The following is a 19,964-nucleotide window of genomic DNA, read 5'->3' as shown; positions in this document are numbered from 1 at the left end:
TAACTGAACAAACACTGGGGCTCTTTCAAGTATGGAGTAGACTCCACCTAGTAACTTTTCTGAAATTTTCCTTCTTTTCTTTCTTTTTCTCTTATTCTTTCCCTCCCCTCCCCCCCAAATCAGCACACTGTTCAGATCTGGCTTAGGGTGGTGCCAGGGACTGAACCCTAGGACTGCTAGACCTCTCGTATCAAAGTCTTTTACATCCCCATTATGCTATCTCCCTGACCCCCTTCTAAATTTTTCTACAAGATCTACCTCCTTTCTCTCCTATTATGTATCAGGAGGCTGTCTCCCCCAGGCTGTCCTCTGGGCTGTTTCTGGGGTGAGTCCTGGGTTAACCCTGTGAGGGAGCCATTTGCCATTTGGATATAACCAGAAACTGGGGTGTACTGCTTCCCAGCTTCTGCAATGCAGTCCCTCTAAATAGTAAAATCTTTTCCACCCACAGGGGGAGAGCTTCATAAATGGTGTTGCAGTGCTGCAGGTGTCTCTCTGTCTCTCTCCCTCTCTACTTTCAATTTCTCTCTGTCTCTGCCCAATAATAAACAAATAAAATATTTTATTTTAAATAGCAAAATATAATATGAATGGTCACTGCTCTATTGTAAAATTCTGACTCTACTGATCTGTCTCCAACTGTAGAGGTCTTATGTCCCTCTGGGACCTCGTGCATCCCTGTCACCTTGGGGGAACAGGGCTGACCACTTCTGGGGTGCATAGTGACCTGGGGACACCACAAGGGCTCCTAGTGTACAATCCAACAGCCTTCCAAGGGCCTGGTGTTGGCAGCAGCTGCCACTGTCACATCGGTGTGGTGTGGGGACACATGTGTGTGTGTGTGTGGGGGGGGGGGTGGCTGGCTGTCTCACCTACCGCCCTCCCAAGCCAGGCAGGAAGAAAGCCCAAGCCACACGGGTTCCATTCCAACTTAGGCACCTGCAAGGCGACTCACGTGCTCAATTCCTGCTTTACAGAATCAGAGGCAGGGCAAGATCTGGGTCGGAACCAGCCTCCCGCTGGAAGCCGGCCTCAAAGCTCTGTCTTTTGGAGCTGGAGCTCCCCGAGGGCACACAGTCTGGTTAACCAGTGATTGAGCCCCCACGCTCCACCCTGCAAAGGGGTACACCCTGAACTCTCAAAGCCAGAGGGTGGGGGGTTCAAACCCAAGGGGGAGGAGGCCAGGGTAAACTGGGGGAGAGAGGAAAACTGTGAACCGACTTGGGGTTCTGGGACTAGGAGGAGGGAAAGGCAGGGAAGAGAAAGACAGCTTTTTTTTGGGGGGTGATGAGTAGACTCACCTTCCATGGCCTGCATCCCACGCCGCTCTAGAGCCCCCCAGCGCTGGCCTTTCTTCCTCTCGCAGCCTTCAGTCACCTCGTAGGAGCCCAAAGTGGTCACCGTAGATCCTGAGAGCCAGGACAGGGGGATTGTGGGCTTCTGGGGGAACGGGTTGGGGGAGGGGGCAGGGCTAGGCATAGAGAAGGGGACACGCCCTCTTGCCTTTGGAGCCTTGGGGTTGTTAATGCTGGGAAGACCTTCTAACCCCAACTCTGGGACCTGACCCCCTTTTCTTCTGTCACCCCTAAACCTAGTCTGCAGGGATTCCGCCCTGCGTCTCCCAACTCAGCACCCCTGTTTGGAAAGGGTGTGTTGTCTTTCACGCAGCGGGACCAGGGAGGAGCAAGGGAGGATGGAAGAGAGGCAGGCAGGGCGAAGTGGTGTGCACAAGGTGCCAGGGAGCGCGGGAGGGTGGATGGTGGATGGTGGATGGTGGATGGGAAGGGAGTCTGGGCCCCAGGCGCGCCCCTCTTCTCCCCTCCATGCTTTCCCTGGACCCCCATGCATCCCACCCTCGTCCCACGCTCAGATGTCCAGGAACCCCCAGGGCTAAGAGCACCATTCCGATCGGGGAGAAGGGTAGGGAGGACCACGGAAAGGGGAGCCCGGAGTGGGGTCACCAGCCCGGAATGATGGAGCTAAGGGGGTGCTGGTGATGGAGCAGATCGTGGGGTCTGGAGGGAGGAGGTGGAGGAGAGGAAGGGGGAGTGGCGGGGAGGCCCCGGAAGGGAGCTCTGACCTGGGCCGGGACAGCTCCAGCCCGCGGCGCCCGCACCCGCCCCGCCGCCAGCCTCCATGGCCGCAGCAGCCAGAAGCCGCCCGCAGCCGCCGCCGCAGCCACCGGGCCGGGCAGCCGAGCCGGGTGCGCAGGGGGCGGGCTGGCGGCCGGGGCGGGGCCTGCTCTGGCCACCTGACACCGCCTCCTCCCGGAAGCCGTCCTTCCTCCCTGCTAAGTGACCCCCGGCCGCCCGGGTTCTGGGGGCGGGACCCTCTGCACCACGCACCCCGCCCAGTGATGAGGAGGAAAAGGACAAGGATGGACACACACCCCGGCCTCCTAACGTGCAGAGAGCCACCGAGCGGGGCCAGCGCCCCATCCCTGAGATCAGCATAGACCTGGCCCCTGACCTTGACCCTGGCCGCGGCCCCTTACCCCGCAGTGGCCTCCCCCCACCCCAAGCTGAATGAGAACTTCAAGGGAGCAACCCTTGTCCTCAGCCTTCCAACTAAACACCCTCCGCCCATCATCGGAGCCCCTCCAAGTCAGAACCAGGACTGTAGGCTCTCTGGTCCCCACTGCCCTTGGCACACAGCCTCCACCCCACCTCCTTTCTCCACCGCCCTGCCTTCCCACCTGGCACCATGAACACACCATCCCCACCTCCTTGGCTGATGTTCCTATTGTGGTACTCCTGTCCCCTTCCCTGACATGTAAGGGCAGGGCTTTTTTTTTTTTTTTTTTTTTTTAACTGTGAAAAACAGCCTAGATTCATTTTCCTCCTTCCCTCCCTACCTCCCTCCCTTTTTTTTCTTTCTTAACTTTTGCGCAACCATCATATATATATATATATATTCAGAGACAGAGGCAGAGAGAGAGAGAGAACACAGCACAGAAGCTTCCTTCAGTGAGGCGGGGCTCAAACCTGGGTCAAGTACAGGGCAAAGCATCGCACTATCCACTCGAGCTATCTCACCAGCCTTGGCCCAGATTCTGGAAGGTGCAAAGTATCTTAGTCATTGTCTCCAGGATCTGACAAAGTACCTGCCAGAGTAAAAGAGGAAAGGTGAACCCCCCAGCTACAGCTGATGCTCTCTTCTGTCGTTTGACACATGATTGCATACTTCCGGAGTTAGACATTACTGATTAATGGCGGTTTTGCCTGCAAAGCTCTCCCTCTCTCCATCTTCCCCCTTCCTTGTTATACTCTAGTGAGGGAGATGACACTGAGGTTTCATCTTCTCTGTCCCAGAAGACAGAATTCTAGGGATGGGGAGACACTTTACCCAGGTCCTTACCACATGCTGGGGCTCAGGTTCAAACCCCAGGCCACAGCTTGGAGGCACCATGCCTAGAAGAAGCTTCATGAACAGTAGAGCAGATGCTGTGGCATCTCCCTCCCTCCCTGTCTCTCACTCTCTATTTAGGGCAAAACACAAATAAAAATGAGTCCCTGAGAAGTGGTGGGATTGTGCAGGCATAGAGCCCCAGTGATAACCGGGGGGGGGGGGGGGGGGTGTTGAAGCAGAACAGACTTCCACATCTTATGGTCATGGTGATCTAAGTGTGAGCTCAGGAAGACTAGAACAGGCTGGAGAGATAGCATAATGGTGATACAAAAAAAAATTTCATGCCTGAGGCAGCAAAGGTTCCAGGTTCAATCTCCAGCACCACCATAAGGCAAAGCTGTGCTATGCTCTAAGAAACAAAATGCAAGCTGGGTGGTGGCACGCACGTTACAGCGCACAAGGACCCAGGTTCAAGCCACCTGAGGTAGTGCTGCAGGTGGTTCTCTTTCTCTCCCTATAGCTTCCCCTTCCCTATTAGTTTCTCTCTGTCTCTATCAAATAGGGCCAGGCAGTGAAGCATTTGACAGGGTATACACGTTATAATGTGCAAGGGTTCAAGCCCCCAACCCCACCTTCTCGGGGGGAGCTTTATGAGTGATGAAGCAGTGTTGAGGGTGTTTCTCTATTTTTTAATAAATATTTTATTTTAATGAGACATACAGGTGAGATATATTGATTGATAGATAGATAGATAGATAGAGAAAAAAAAAAAGAAAGAAAGATGCCAGAGCACTGCCCAGCTCTGATGGTGCTGGGAATTGAGCCTGGGGCTTCAGAAAGACATGCATGAAAGTCTTTTCCCCAGCCTTCTCCCTCTCTATTTTCTAAAATTTAATTATAATTAATATTTATTGGGGAGAGAGAGAAACTGAGATAGAAAGGGAGAGAGAGACCTGTTTTCACATATGAAGCTTTCTCCCTATAGGTGGGGGCTGGGGGGTTTAAATCCAAACTCTTGCACATCATTAACATGTGCACTCAACCAAGTACTGCAGGTATCTATCTATCTATCTGTCTATCTATCTATATCCATCTATCTATCTATCTCTATCTCCCCTCTCAATTTCTCTCTTTGTCTATCCAAACAAATGAAATATATAAAACAAAACAAATAACGTACTTAAAAGAAGAAGGAGAGGGAGTCAGGCAGTGTAGCAGTTAAGCGCACAAAGCCCAAGGATCCAGTGTAAGGATCCCAGTTGGAGCCCACAGCTCCCCACCTGCAGGGGAGTCGTTTCTCAGGTGGTGAAGCAGGTCTGCAGGTGTCTATCTTTCTCTCCTCCTCTCTGTCTTCCCCTCCTCTCTCCATTTCTCTCTGTCCTATCCAACACTGACAACAATAATAACTACAACAATATAACAACAAAAGGGAATAAATAAATATATATATTTTTTAAAATAATAAATTGCTTTAAAAAAAGGAGAAGAAGAAGACAGAGGGGTAGGGGAGAGGAGATGAGTTTCTAGAGGGTCTTCGGTAGGTCCCAGGCTTCTCCAGGTTCTGAGAGCAGGGCAGTTGTCTGGGGTGTGGAAGGGGCTGAAATGGGAGGTTGGTGGAGAGTTATCGAGCTCTGAGAAGGGACAGAACCTGGAGCTGGAATCCCGTGATCACTCTATCCTGCCCCAGAACCTTCTGGTTCCTCAGGGGCTACAGGACTGCCCTTGCCTGCTGCCCCTTTGAGTGACAGAGAGAGGGGTGAAGGGGTGTATGTCATTAGCTCCAAGCTCTGACCCTGAGTATTAGAATTAATCCCTCTCTCCTCCCTGGGATACAGGTCATCATTTGCTCCTGATGGGTGTGGTGAGCCCTGGGGAAGCTCTCCAAACACACTTTAGGGAAAGCCCAGGCTAGATCAGTACTAGTCTGGGGGTGGGGGGGGGGTAAATGTGAATTGAGAAGATAAGAGGAGGAGGAAGAGGCCTGGGGAGACAGCATCATGGTTCTGCAACAGATTCTCATGCCTGAGGCTCCAAAGTTCCAGGTTCAGTTCCCAGAACCACCATAAACCAGAGCTGTGTAGTACTCTGGTGAGACAGAGATCAACAAGATAGATAGATAAATAGATAGATAGATAGATAGATAGATAGATAGGGTAAGCCTGTCAATTAAAGGGAGAAGTAGGCAGTGTCACAGTTTCAGAGGGAGAGCCAGAACTGGGGTAGAGGTGGGGGTTCAGCCAGGTGATCATCTTGGGGGATAAGCTGAACTAATCCCCATTATCCTGGGCTCAGGAATCAGGACTCAGTCTCCCTCCTAATTCCACCGTAGCAGATCATCCTGCCTGATGCAGCCACTTATCCCTCTTTACCCTGATTTCTACATGCCTGGATATTTTCACAGAAGAGGGGGAAAGGGATATGTGTATCTTTTTTACACTCAGAAAAGAATAGCACAGAGAGTAAAGTAAACATCCATTGCTGGCATGCACACCACTACAACCTGACTGTTCCTTGCTTGCCAAATTTGACTCCCAGTTCCACTTGTTGTGCTTGCAAAGTGTTGCCTTTATAGGGTGTATCCACAAACCACTTAACACAGTGGTGTGTGTGTGAGTGAGTGTGTATTTTAAAATGCTGCTATAATGTACACATTCTTCTGCAAACTTTTTCTCCCCTTCACACTGTTCTGCTTCTCTCCATAATGGCTTCTATGGCTTTGGATCAGTTTGGGAATTTTAACTACTGAATATGATTTCATTGTTGAAAAAAAAAAAAAAAAGCACAACATACTGATCTGTTATTCATCTCATAGAATTTATGTTGTTTCAGCAGCAAATTCTGGAGAGGGTGTGGGGGTCAAAGGAACCCTCCTGCACCACTGGTGGGAATGTAAATTGGTCCAACCTCTGTGGAGAACAGTCTGGAGAACTCTCAGAAGGCTAGACATGGACCTACCCTATGGTCCTGCAATTCCTCTCCTGGGGATAGATCCTAAGGAACCCAACACACCCATCCAAAAAGATCTGTGTACATATATGTTCTTAGCAGCACAATTTGTAATAGCCAAAATCTGGAAGCAACCCAGGTGTCCAACAACAGATGAGTGGCTGAGCAAGTTGTGATATATATAATGGGATACTACTCAGCTATAAAAAATGGTGACTTCACCCTTTTCAGCTGATCTTGGATGGACCTTGAAAAATTCATGTTCAGTGAAATAAGTCAGAAACAGAAGGATGAATATGGGATGATCTCACTCTCAAGCAGAAGTTGTGAAAAACAAGATCAGAAGAGAAAACACAAGTAGAACCTGAACTGGAGTTGGTATATTGCACCAAAATAAAAGACTGTGGGGGGGTGGGGGTGGGATTTAGAATACAGGTCCAAAAAGGATGACAGAGGACCTAGTGGGGGTTGTATTGTTATATGGAAAACTGGGAAATGTTATGCATGTATAAACTATTGTATTTCCTGTGGAATGTAAAGCATTACTTCCCCAATAAGGAAATTTAAAACAATAAAATAAACAAAGGGTGGGCACTGGGCATGGCAAGGCACACACTTTCCATCATGAGCTAGCTCTCTGGCCCAGATTTCACTTTTATACACGAAATTCATGATTATTCGTATTTTGATATTTAGTTCTATTTTATGCAGTATTTCTGTGTTGGGGTTGGGTTGGGGTGGGGTGGAGGGTGAGAAGAACTTTATTAGTCTGTCTAATAAGCCAGAATTTCTCTTCTAGTTTCCCTTTCTACGTGGTATTACTGGTATTACTCTCAGCAATCCCTATATATGTAATGTGGGGTTCCTGACTGAATCTTCCCAACACTGACAAGAAATAAGAATGACTGTTAAGAATATGTGACTAAGGGAGTCGGGCTGTAGCACAGTGGGTTAAGCGCAGGTGGCGCAAAGCACAAGGACCGGCATAAGGATCCCAGTTTGAACCCCGGCTCCCCACCTGCAGGGGAGTCGCTTCACAGGCGGTGAAGCAGGTCTGCAGGTGTCTATCTTTCTCTCCTCCTCTCTGTCTTCCCCTCCCTCTTTCCATTTCTCTCTGTCCTATCCAACAATGACAACAACAATAATAACTACAACAATAAAACAACAAGGGCAACAAAAGGGAATAAATAAAATAAATATTTAAAAAAAAAGAATATGTGACTAAAATATTTATTTATATGAGAGAGAGAGAGAGAAAGAGAGAGAGAAGGTCCAGACCATTGGTTTATGGAGACTAAACCTGGGACCCCCAGAGCCTCAGGCATGAGTCTTTTTGCATAACCATGTGCTATCTCCCCAGCCCAAATCTCAAATATTTAATTTTTTGATGAGTGAGAAGTAAAATAAGATAGAGAGAGATAAAGAGAGAGGTATATCAGAGTACTACTCAGCTCTGGCTTATGGTGGTGCTGGGGATTGAACCTGGGACCATGGAGCCTCAGGCAGGAAAATCTTTTGCATAAGCATAATGCTATCTTCCCAGCCCAATTGTTCCCATTTTACTAAGAAAAAAACTGAGAGTCAGATTGTAACTTTATTTTTTATTTAAATTTTTTATCATCTTTATTTATTGGATATAGTCAGAAATTGAGAGGGAAAGTAGAGATAGTCAAAGAGACACCTGCAGCACTGATTTACCCCTGGCAGGTGGGAACCGGAGGCTTGAACCTGGGTCCTTGTGCACTGTAACATGTGCACTCAACCAAGTGTGCCACTATCCGACCCCTAACTTTGTTTGTTTGAATATTTATTCATTATGAAGGAAGAATGAATGATCAGAGCATCACTCTGGCATATGCATTTTGGGGATTAATCTTAGGACTCTATGCTTGCAAATCCTGCTTTCAACCACTGGATCCCCCTTCCCACACTCCAGAATTATAACTTTAATCATGGTCTGGGAGGTGGTATAGTGGGTAAACCGCTGAATTCTCAAGCATGAGGTTCCAAGTTCCATTCCTGGGACCGCATGTACGAGAGTGATGCTCTGGTTTTCTCTCATTAATAAAATATTTTTAAAAAATAATTTAATCCTATCTTTCAGGACTTTGAAGCCACTGCACCTCTTTGCTGTGTGTGGTTTATTTTTTCTTTTTCTTTTTTTTAAATTTTTTAAAAATATTTATTTATTGGATAGAGACAGCCATAAATCAAGAGGGAAGGGGGTGATAGAGAGACAGAGAGACACCTGCAGCACTGCCTCACCACTTGCAAAGCTTTCCTCCTGCAGGTGAGGACCAGGGGCTCGAACCCAGGTCCTTGCACATTATAATATGTGCACTCAACCAGGTGTGCCAGCACCAGCCCCTGGTTTACCTTTAATTCAGAACACTATTCAGATCTGGTTTATGGTGATGCTGAGGACTGAACCTGATAACTTTGGTGCCTCAGGCACAAAAGTCTACTTACATAACTATTGTGCTATCTCCACAGCCTATACAGTTGGTGTTTTTAGAAGCACTTAACTTATATTGACCTCCAGCCCAAATCCACCCCTGAGTTTTCTAGATTATTTTCTCCTAGTCTGAGATGCCCTGCAAGGCTGTCTTTCTGCCTGATAATATCTAACCCTTTGACTCCAATCTTCCCAGGCTCGGCGACCAAGGATAAGCCCTCCTGCTCTATTAGGCCTCAGTGGAAAGAATGGGGTGTACACAGGCCACAAGTAGTAGGGAGACTGACTGGTCCTCTCTTTCACCAAGGAGACCACCCCTGACTGACTCTCTCTCTCCATATATATATACATATATATTATTTTTACCAGAGCACCGATCAACTCTGGCTTATAGTGGTATAGGGGAATAGACCCCTAGACATGAGAGTCTGTTTGCATAACCATTATGCTATCTACCCCTGCCCCCCTGACTCTACTTTTCAAAGGCCAGGCAAATGTTGAACTGGAAAAGAAAACATAGGGCTCGTCCGGGATTTGAACCCGGGACCTCTCGCACCCTAAGCGAGAATCATACCCCTAGACCAACGAGCCGCTGACACCTACCCTTAGCCAGATGTGCCTTCCTTACTACTTTAGTTGCAGCCGCCGCCTGTGGATTCCAGGATGCCTGTGGTTTCTGGAGGCGGCCTCTGGCTCCAACCAGGCTGGCTGGGTGCCTAGGCCGGCTGCTCTCCAGCAAATCTCAGCCGCTGTGGAGCCACCCAGATGCTCGGCTCAGCCCCCCCAGCAGGCCAGCTCTCCCCTGGGGCTGCCAGGAGGAGACAAGGTGATGTTGGGGGACAGGTTCTAGAAATCCCCGCACCCCTCCCCTGGGGAGCCCCAGGACTGAGCGAGCCTGTCTGGGCTCTCCTGTACACAGTGAAGAACTAGCCTTCGATCTCTCTTTAATGATTTATTTATTGGAGGCAGGAGATGGCTGGCTTTACTATGTACAAAGACCTGAGTTTGAGCCCCTGGCCACAATATGGGAGCCTCCACACAGGGGAAGCTTCAGGAGTAGTGGAGCAGTGCTGTCACTCTGTCTCCCCCTCTCTGTCTCTTACTATGTCTAAAAAGAGAGAGAGAGAGAGAGAAATGTCTTCCAGATGTGGGTGGGGAGTGATAGAATCATATGGGCATGGAGCCCCGGCAATAGCCCTTAAAGCAAAAATAGCGATGATAATAACTAATAAAAAGGTATTTATTAGTGATGAGAGAGAGAAAAAAACAGACCATCACTATAGCACACACTATAGCAGGGACTGAACTCAGGGCCTCATGCTTTTAAGTTCAACATTCTAGCCACTGCACCAGCTTCCAGGCCACTTTTCTCTCCCCACCCCTCTTTTATTTTTTAAACATTATTTTAAAGAATTAATTTATTTATTAATGAAAAAATAGGAGGAGAAAACCAGACATTACTTTGGCACATGTGCTGCCCTGGGGATCGAACTCAGGACCTCATGCTTGAGAGTCCAAAGCTTTATCACTGCGCCACCTCCTGGATCACTATTTTTTATTTTATTTTATTTTATTTTTTACCAGAGTACTGTTCAACTCTGGCTTACGGTGATGCGGGGGATTAAACCTGGGACTTGACAGAGCCTCAGGTAAGAGAGTCTGTTTGCACAGCCATTATGCTATCTACCCCTACCCTCTCTTTTTCTCTTTTTGGTAGTACAGGGGATTGAACCGAGGGCTTTGAAGCCTCAGGCATGAGTCTCTTTGCATAATCATTATGATATCTACCTCTGTTCCTACTATTCTTTATCTTTTTTTCTGTCTCTCTCTCTCCCCTTTCTCTCGCTCTCTTGCTCGCTCTCTCTCTCTCCCTCTTTCCCTCTCTCTTTCTCCCTCTCTCTCTGCCACCAGGGTTATCACTGAGCTGAGTACTGGCACTTCCAGTGGTGATGTTTTCCATTTTTCTCTTTCATTTTTTTTCCTACTTCTTTGATAGGTTAGAGAGAAATTGAGAGCGTGGAGGAGATAAGGAAAGAGACAGCTCACTACAGCACTGCTTCACCACTTGTGACATGTCCCCCTTCAAGCAGGAAACAAGGGCTTAAACCCGGGTCCTTAAGCAGAATAATGTTCTGTGCACCACTACCCAGTCCCTTTTCTTCTCTCTCTCTTCTCTTTCTCTCTCTCTCTCTCTCTCTCTCTCTCTTAAATGTCAATAAGCCTTATTAACAGAGAAGGAAGGAGGGAGAGAAACAACTAGAGCATCACTCTGGCATATGTGATGCTGGGGATCAAACTCAGGACCTCATTCTTTTTTTTTTAATCTCTATTTATTTGTTGGATAGAGATGGTCAGAAATTGAGAGGGAAGGAGGTGATAGAGAGGGAGACAGAGAGACATCTGCAGCACTGCTTCACCACTTGTGAAGCTTTCCTCATGCAGGTGTGGACCAGGGTCTTGAACTTGGGTCCTTGCACACTGTAACGTGTGCTCAACCAGATGCACCACCAACTAGCCCCAGGACCTCATTCTTGAAAGCCCAACACTTTATGCACTGCCCCACCTCCTGGGCCACTTCACCCTTCTTTCTTCCCTCACAATCAGAGCACCTATCACCCTCCTAGATGAGTTCACTAGGAGATACTTGCTAAGTGACTCAGTTTCTTCTTCTACCAGTTGGGAGCACTTGCTTTTCTGCCTTGTGTACTAATTTCAGGACTGAGTGAGATATATACATGAAAGCACTTTGCAAACTACATGCTAGACCAAGAAAGGGGGCTGTTTTGATAGCCATGCGTGGGTAGGGACAAGCACAGCAGGTGAGCTGCCTGTCTGTGGCCAGGAAACAGCTCAGCCTGGAGAGGAGCACAGGCTCCACTGAGGCTCCAGGTTTGATCCCCAGCGATTCACATACCAGAGAGGTGACCTGGATTTCTCCCCTCCTCTCCTCTCCTCTCCTCTCCTCTCCTCTCCTCTCCTCTCCTCTCCTCTCCTCTCCTCTCCTCTCCTCTCCTCTCCTCCCTTGCCCTCTCCTTCCCCCCTCTCTCTCCCTCTCTTTATTTTAAAAATGTATTTTATTTGTCTTATATTAATGAGAGAAAGAGAGTGCAGGGGACGGGGAGAAAAAAGTATTGTTCAGCTCTGCTTTACAGTGGGGCTGGGGGTTGAACCTGGCACTTCCAGAGCCTCAGGCATGAAAGGCTCTTTGCTTAATCACTGTTATCTCACCCAGTCCACCTCTCTCCTTTATCCTCTTTCCCCTCTCCCCTCTATCTATCTGATATGTAATAAGTGAATCTTTGGGGGCTGGGAGATGGCTCACTTGGTAGAGAGTCTACAGGTTACCATGCTTGAGGACCAGGGTTCAAGTCCCCTGACCACCACATGGAAATACCTGAATAGGGAAGCCTCACAAGTGGTAGGGCAGTATTTTAATGTCTCTTTCTCTACTCCTCTCCATTTCACACTCTCTATCTAAATTAAATAAAATAGCCACTAAGAATTGTGCAGGTGCCCAGCCTCTGTGATGAAGAAGAACATAAAAACAAAAATAAATCTAGATGAAAGAAGAGGAGGAGGAGAAGGAAGGGGGGGAGAAGGGGAGGAAGACATAAGGAAAAGAAAGAGAAGAGAGACTGCTAGTTAATGCTTTCTGTGGGCAGGGCAGTGTGTCTTGTGCTACAAACCTCATAAAACCTTTTCTTTTTTTTTTTTTAAGAAGGTGTGAGTTTTCTTTTCTTGCTTTGTTATTTTTCTTTTGATAGAAGGTAGGAAGAGAAAGAGAGATAGAGTACCACCTGCAGCAGTGCTCTGCTTTTCACCTCTCTTGATAGAGAGGTAAAGACAGAGAGGAGACACAATTGAAGCACTGCTCCATGTTTTTCTTTTTCTTTTCTTTTTCTTTTGATAGAGGGTTAGAGATAAAGATCGAGTGAGGAGAGTCTATCTTACAACACAACTTTGACTGTAAAGTTTTCCCCAAAAAAATGGGGACCAAGGGTTTGAACCTAGGACCATCTGTGTCGTAATATATGTACTCTCCTAGGTGTGCCACTGCTTGGGGTTCCAGAACATAACAGCAACCTTGTGAGATAGATGGCACATTTCATTTTAACTATTAATATGTGAGAGGGAACCAGAGCATCACTCTGGCACATGCAATTCTGGGGATGGAACTAAAGACCCCATTCTTGAAAGTCTTGCACTCTACTTACTGCACATCTTGCAGGCTGTGTCACCCCAATTTTAATAACAAGAGGGCTGAGCAGTACTGAACCCAGTTGAGTGTGCATGTTACCATGCACAGAGACCTAGGTTCTAGCCCTCATTCCCCACCTGCAGAGAGGACACTTCATGAGTAGTGAAGTGTGGGTCTGAGGTGTGTTTGAGCATGGATGGCTGACCCCTCACCCCAGAAGTTCGTCTATCAGCCTCTCCTTAGCATGCCAGCCTAGCAAGATGTGGCAAGAGTACGCGGGGGAATTCCAACCTTCCTATCAGTCTAGCCACATCACCCACCCCTCCCCCCCTCTGGTGGGCTTCGCCTTCCTTATACTTCTGTTTCCCTGTTCCTGCATCACCATCCGTACCCTCTCACTGCCTTGCTCTTTTTTCTCTTATAAGGAGATATTGACCTCGTTGGCCAGCTGGCTACTGCCCTGCACAGCTACCCCTTTATAAACTTGTAACTGTGACAATAAAGATGTTCCGTTCCCTGCAACCGGACCCTAAAGAGGTTTGTGTATCGTCTGCCGCCACGATATGCTGGAAGACTTCTTTATCGAGCTCATTCCTGCCTTGTTCCCCCCACTTGTGAAGCGACTCCCCTGCAGGTGGGGAGCCAGGAGCTCGAATCAGGATCCTTACACTGTTCCTTGTGCTTTGTGCCCCCTGCGCTTAAACTGCTGTGCTACCGCCTGACTCCTGACAAATAAGTCTTTAAAGGGTGGGAGGCAGTTGGTAGCACACCCAGTTGAGTGCACACATTACAGTGTGCAAGGATCTGGCTTCAAACCCCTGGTCCCTCACCTGCAGGGGAAAGCTTCATGAGTGATTCTTCTCTCTCTCTTTCTCTCTCTCTCTCTCCCTCCCTCCATCCCTCCCCTCTCAACTTCTCTCTGTCTCTATCCAAAGTAAATTTTTTTCAAAGATGGCTGGAGAGATAGCATAGTGATTATGCAAAAAGACTTTCATGCTCAAGGCACCAAAGATCTCAGGTTGAATCCCCAGCACCACCATAAATCAGAGCTGAGGAGAGAGAGAGAGAGAGAACAATTAAAAAGCTAAGGAGGTGGTACAGTACATGAAGTGCTGGACTCTGAATTATGAGATTCCAGGTTCAATCCCTTGCATCATATGTGCCAGAGGGATGCTCTTGTTCTCTCTCATTAATAAATATTTTTTAATTTTATTTTTTATTGACTCCTGAGAAATGATAGGAGAGAGAGAAAGAACCAGATATCACTCTGGTACATGTGCTGCTGGGGACTGAAGTCAGGACCTCATGCTTGAGAGTCCAATGCCTTATCCACTGCGCCACCTCTCGGACCACTAAATAAATATAAAAAAAAAAAAAAGTCTTTGGTGACTGGAGAAATGGCTCAACTGATAGAATGTTGAATCATATGCCCAAGGTTCCCAGTCCAACCTCCAGCACCACTTGTACCAGAGTGTGCTCTGCTTTCTTTCTCTTCTTGTCTGTGTCTCATGTCAAATTCTCTCCTATGCAATCAGTAAAAAATAAATCTTATGGGAATCGGGCGGTAGCACAGCAGGTTAAGTGCACATGGTGCAAAGCACAAGGACAGGCGTGAGGATCCCGGTTCCAGCCCCCGGCTCCCCACCTGCAGGGGGTAGCTTCACAAGCAGTGAAAGCAAGTTTGCAGGTATCTATCTTTCTCTCCCTCTCTCTGTCTTCCCTTCCTCTCTCCACTTCTCTCTGTCCTATCCAAGAACAACAACATCAATAACAACAACAATAATAATCACAACGATTAAAAAAAACACAAGGACAACAACAGGGGAAAAAATACCCTCCAGGAGCAGTGGATTCATAGTGCAGGCACTGAGCCCCAGCAATAACCGTGGAGGCAAGAAGAAAAAATAGTAATAATAATGAAAAAAATCTTATTAAAAAAAACCAGAAATCCCTAGAAAACAAACTTTTGAAAAGATTTTTTTTTAATTTCTTTATTGGGGAATTAGTTTTACATTCGACAGTAAATACAATAGTTTGTACAAGCATAACATTTCCCAGTTTTCCATATAACAATACAACCCCCACTAGATCCTCTGTCATCCTTCTTGGACCTGTATTCTCGTCCACCACCCACCCCAGAGTCTTTTACTTTGGTGCAATATACCAATTCCAGCTCAGGTTCTACTTGTGTTTTCTCTTCTAATCTTGTTTTTCAACTTCTTCCTGAGAGTGAGATCATCCTACATTCATCCTTCTGTTTCTGACTTATTTCACTTAACATGAATTTGAAAAGAATTTTTATTAGTGATTTAATATTGATTTGCAAAATTATAAGATAACAGGGGTATAATTTTACACCTTTCCCACCACCAGAGTTCTGTGTCCCCACTCCCTCCATTGGAAACTACTGTAGTTCTCCCAAGGTCATAAATAAACTTTTAAAAAATTATAAAAAGAAAAAAGGGCCAATAGTCAGGCCTTGGCAGAGAATACCCTAAACACAAAGCCCTGGGTTCAAGCCCTGGGGTGGCAAGAGACCACCATAACACCAGGGAAAGTTCCACAGATGATGATGCTATGTTGGAGTCTCTTCCTCAATCTCTCCTCTATGTCTCTCTGCCTCTCCCTTAGAGCTTTCTTGTGATCTGAAACAAAATTTTAATTAAATTGATTTATTTGTTTTGGATAGAAACATAAATTGAGAGAGATGGGGGAGGGAAGAGAAAGACCCCTGCAGTGCTGCTTCACCATTCATGAAGTTTCCTCTCCTGTATGTGGGGGCAAGGGACTTGAACCCCGGTCCTTGTGTGTGGCAGCATGTAAGCTCTATCAGGTGCGCCTCCACCCAGCCCCTTTTGAGCTCTACCTTTCATCCTCTGCAGAACACAATCGGCTTAGGGGCCACTGAGAGATTTAGATGAGGCCCTGAGGCTCCCTAATCCCCAATATGGTCCTTGGGAGACTTAGGCTCAGTACTGATCATTCAGGGGGGCCCCAAAGTGGCTTTGGAGGAGGGGTTCCTAGGCAGAGTGTGTGTGAGGGAATCGGTGGTGGGGTCATCTATAAGAGAAAACTGGGACAGGGGATACCCCATAAACAAGATGTCTGGGGAGGAAGAGGAGGAGTTCTACTTGTTCAAGAACATCTCCTCGGTGGGGCCGTGGGATGGGCCTCAGTACCATATCGCACCCCTCTGGGCCTTCCACCTCCAGGCAGCCTTCATGGGTTTTGTCTTCTTTGCGGGGACACCGCTCAATTCCATGGTGCTGCTGGCCACACTGCGCTATCGGAAGTTGCGGCAGCCGCTCAATTACATCCTGGTCAACGTGTCTCTGGGGGGCTTCCTCTTCTGCATCTTCTCGGTCCTCACCGTGTTCATCGCCAGCTGTAAGGGCTACTTCATCTTCGGCCCCCTTGTCTGTGCATGGGAGGCCTTTCTGGGCTCGGCTGCAGGTACAGGAGTGGGAGCTGCTGAGGGGAGGCAACCGGAACTGGGGTGAGGCTGCTGGGTTAAAGGCAGTCCCCAGGGCTGGGGAGACAGCACTGTGTTTCTACAAAAAGGCTTTCATGACTGATTCTCAGAAGTCTCAGGTTCAGTCTCCAGCACCACCAGAAGCCAGAGCTGAGTAGTGCTCTGATAAAAATAAATAAGTAAATAAATAAAATTAAAGCTAAAAGGGGATTGATAAAGAAGTTTGTGAGGGGGGCTGGGGAAACAGCATAATGCTTGTGCAAAAGTCTTTCATCCCTGAGGCTCTGAGGCCCCAGGTTCAATCTCCAGCGCCACCATAAACCAGAGCTAAGCAGTGCTCTGATTTCTCTATTTCTCTCTCTCAAAATAAAATAAATAAGGGCTGAGTGGTGGTGCACCTAGATGAGCATATATATTACAATGTGCAAGGATCTGAGTTCAAGCTTCTGATCCCCAGCTACAGGGGGAAGCTTTATGACTTGTGGAGCAGTGATGCTATGCTCTCTTCTCCCTCTCTCTCCCCCCTCCTCTATATCTCCCCCTGCTCTCTCAACTTCTCTGTCTCTATCCAAAATAAATAAATAAATAAATAAAATATTTAAAAATAATTTAAAAATAAATAATAGAGAACAGGGGGCATAGCTGCTTAATTACACACGTTACAATGCCCAGGGACCTGAGTTCAAGACTCCATCTTCCACCTGCAAGGCGGAAGCTTCACAACTGGTGAAGCAGGGCTGCAAGTGTCTCTTTCTCTCCCTCTCTATCTCTCCTTTCCCTCTCAATTTCTCTCTGTCTATATCCTAAATAAATAAATAAATAAATAAATAAATAAAAGATAAATCTCTATGATCAAAATGAGGCTTCCAAGAGGAAGGAGCTTGGAGCATGTTTGAATACTGGGGGGCAGAGCATCCCAGACTAGAAATCTGACTGAGTCTTCATATTCTTCCTCAACTGTCAAGTTGACCCCTTCTGACATCCCTACACATGTGCACTGCGCCCCGATCTCTATTCCTTTCCACCTGCCACATGTACTGCATCTACCCTGTCCCCCTTATGCTTCCTTACAGGTCTGGTGACAAGCTGGTCACTGGCCTTCCTGGCCTTTGAGCGCTATGTCGTGGTCTGCAAGCCCTTCGGGAGCTTCCGCTTCAGCTCCAGGCACGCGCTGATGGTGGTGCTGGCCACCTGGATTATGGGTGTTGGGGTCTCTATCCCACCCTTCTTCGGCTGGAGCCGGTGAGTGGGCAGCATGAGGTGGGGTTTATCTGGGAGCCAGGGCTGGCAGTGCACCTGTCATCCTCCCTCCTTTCTTTCTATAGAACATAGAAACTGACAGGGGAGGAGCAAACACAGAGGCACAGAGACAGAGAGGTACCTGCAGACAATTCATGAACCTTCCCCTCTGCAGATGGGGACCCAGGGCTTGAAGCTCGGTCCTTGCACATGGTAACACCTGCCACTGCCCCATGCCTCTGCATCTGTTGCAGTCACAGCCAGGGCTTCACTGGTGTAGGTCAGCTTCTTCAGGTAGAGAGAGGCTGAGACAGAGATAGCACTAATGCTGCCCCCAAGCAGCGGGGGCAGGGCTCGCACGCAGCTCATGTCCACGACACAGCAGGCTCACTACCCAGGTGAGCTATCTCGCTGGTGTCAACCTCCACTTTTTTTTTTCATGCCAGGGTCAATGCTGGTACTCTGCCTACATGATTCCACCATTGCTGGTGGACAATTTTTTTTTCCAAGTAGAAGGTGAGAGAGAGAGAAAGAGAGACAGAGGCAGAGACAGAAAAGGGAGAGGGGCTAGGCTATGGTGCATTTGGTAGAGGACATATGTTACTATGTTCCAGGACCCCTGTTAAGCCCCCTGTCCCTATCTGCAGAGGGGACACTTCATGTGTCTCTTTCCCTTCCGATCTGCCCTCCCTTCTCAATTTCTCTCTGTCCTATCAGATAAAATAAAGAAAAAACAGGGGGCCAGGCAGTGGTGCACCTGGCTGAGCACACATGTTGCAATGTGCAAGGACCTGGGTTCGAGGCCCCGGTCCATACCTGAATGGGGAAAGCTTTGCGAGTGGTGAAGCAGGGCTGCAGGTGTATGTCTCTCGCTATCTCTATCGCCTCCTTCCCTCTTGATTTCTGGCTGATTCTATCCAATAAATAAAGATAGATTAAAAAATTTAAAAAAAGAAAAAAACAAGGGAAACAAAAGGGAAGATAAAATAAAATAAATAAATATAAATTAAAAAAAAAAAGTACATAAAATTGGCTGCCAGGAGCAGTGGACTTGTCATGTAGGCACCAACCCCAGTGACAACCCTGGTGGCAATCTAAATAAATAAATAAATAAATAAATAAATTTTATATAGGAGGAGGAGGGGAGATACCACAACACTGCTTTTCCACTTATAAAGCTTCCCTTTGGGGAGGCACTCCCATGTGATGGCTGGGAGCTCAAACCCCAGTCCTTGCACACAGCAAAGTGTGCTCCTGGGTCAGCTCTTTCCCAGCCCCTGACTTCTACTTTTTATTTATTCAGTTTACTTCTTTTTTTTTAAATATGTATTTATTTCCTTTTGTTGCCCTTGTTGTAATTATTGATGTCGTCACTGTTGGATAGGACAGAGGGAAGTGGAGAGAGGAGGGGAAGACAGAGAGAAAGACAGACACCTGCAGACTTGCTTCACCACCTGTGAAGCGACTCCCCTGGAGGTGGGAAGCCGGGGGCTCGAACCAGGACCCTCTCACCAGTTCTTGCGCTTTGCACCACGTTCTGCGCTACCTCCCAACTCCCTTCAGTTTACTTCTTTTTCCATAGAGACAGAACAAAAAAGGAAACAAATCACAACACAGCAGCTTCCTTCAATGTTGTGGGGGCTCAAACCTGAGTCATGCAGTCATGCAGATGGCAAAGCAGTGCTCTATCCAAGTGAGCTATTTGGCAGGCCCAACTGCTACTTTTTAAATATTTATTTATTTACTTATCTATTTTTCCTTTTGTTGCCCTTGTTGTTTTATTGTTACTGTAGTGATTGTTATTGATGTCGTCGTTGCTGGATAGGACAGAGAGAAATAGAGAGAGGAGGGGAAGACAGAGAGGGGGAGAGAAAGACAGACACCTGCAGACCTGCTTCACCACCCAGTCCTTGCACTTTGCGCCATGTGTGTTTAACCTGTTGCACTACCGCCTGACTCCCCCAACTTCTACTTTTTAAGGAGCTAGTGGCGGGGAGGGAAGGAGCAGGGGGAAGAAAATGCTAAGATTGTTTTAGCTTCAGATGGGGAGGATAGGACACAAACCTGGCCTGAGGTTTCTGGGCATTTTCTCTGCGTGCAACCGAGTAGTCTCAGCTCTGGCCTTGAGCAAGTGCTTGCCCCCTGAGGGCTTGGTCCTCCGCAGGTTCATCCCTGAGGGTCTGCAGTGCTCCTGTGGCCCTGACTGGTACACCGTGGGCACCAAGTATCACAGCGAGTCCTACACCTGGTTCCTCTTCCTCTTCTGCTTCATCGCGCCTCTCTCCCTCATCTGCTTCTCCTATTTG

The 19,964-nt window shown here is 47.6% G+C and overlaps 2 protein-coding genes and 1 non-coding gene across 5 annotated transcripts in view; 1 reads left to right on the top strand and 2 right to left on the bottom strand.

Moving 5' to 3' along the window:
- Positions 1-2,211, bottom strand: part of CCDC136 (coiled-coil domain containing 136) — a 42,950-nt gene extending 40,739 nt beyond the window's left edge. For all 3 annotated transcript variants that reach the window (XM_060184197.1, XM_060184199.1, XM_060184200.1), the window contains exons 1-2: positions 2,081-2,211; positions 1,302-1,409 (exon numbers count right to left, since the gene is read on the bottom strand). In XM_060184197.1, the coding sequence (XP_060040180.1) occupies positions 1,302-1,409; positions 2,081-2,138 (166 nt within the window). In that variant the 5' untranslated portion in view covers positions 2,139-2,211. The remainder of the gene's footprint in view (positions 1-1,301; positions 1,410-2,080) is intronic.
- Positions 2,212-9,268: 7,057 nt separating this feature from the next.
- Positions 9,269-9,340, bottom strand: TRNAP-AGG (transfer RNA proline (anticodon AGG)). Its single transcript has one exon. It is a non-coding gene; the product is annotated as a tRNA-Pro (tRNA).
- A 6,705-nt stretch (positions 9,341-16,045) lies between these two features.
- Positions 16,046-19,961, top strand: OPN1SW (opsin 1, short wave sensitive; the record flags this gene model as incomplete). Its single annotated transcript, XM_060184201.1, has 3 exons — positions 16,046-16,400; positions 17,493-17,661; positions 19,823-19,961. Coding segments are annotated over exons 1-3 (660 nt in total), but the record flags the coding sequence as incomplete, so codon positions are not given.
- Between the last annotated feature and the right edge of the window lie 3 nt (positions 19,962-19,964).

The sequence above is a fragment of the Erinaceus europaeus genome, unplaced genomic scaffold, assembly GCF_950295315.1.
Source record: "Erinaceus europaeus unplaced genomic scaffold, mEriEur2.1 scaffold_627, whole genome shotgun sequence".
Classification (NCBI taxonomy): domain Eukaryota; kingdom Metazoa; phylum Chordata; class Mammalia; order Eulipotyphla; family Erinaceidae; genus Erinaceus; species Erinaceus europaeus.
Note: the sequence above shows the minus strand (reverse complement) of the source record. Positions and strands in the feature narration are given on the sequence as shown.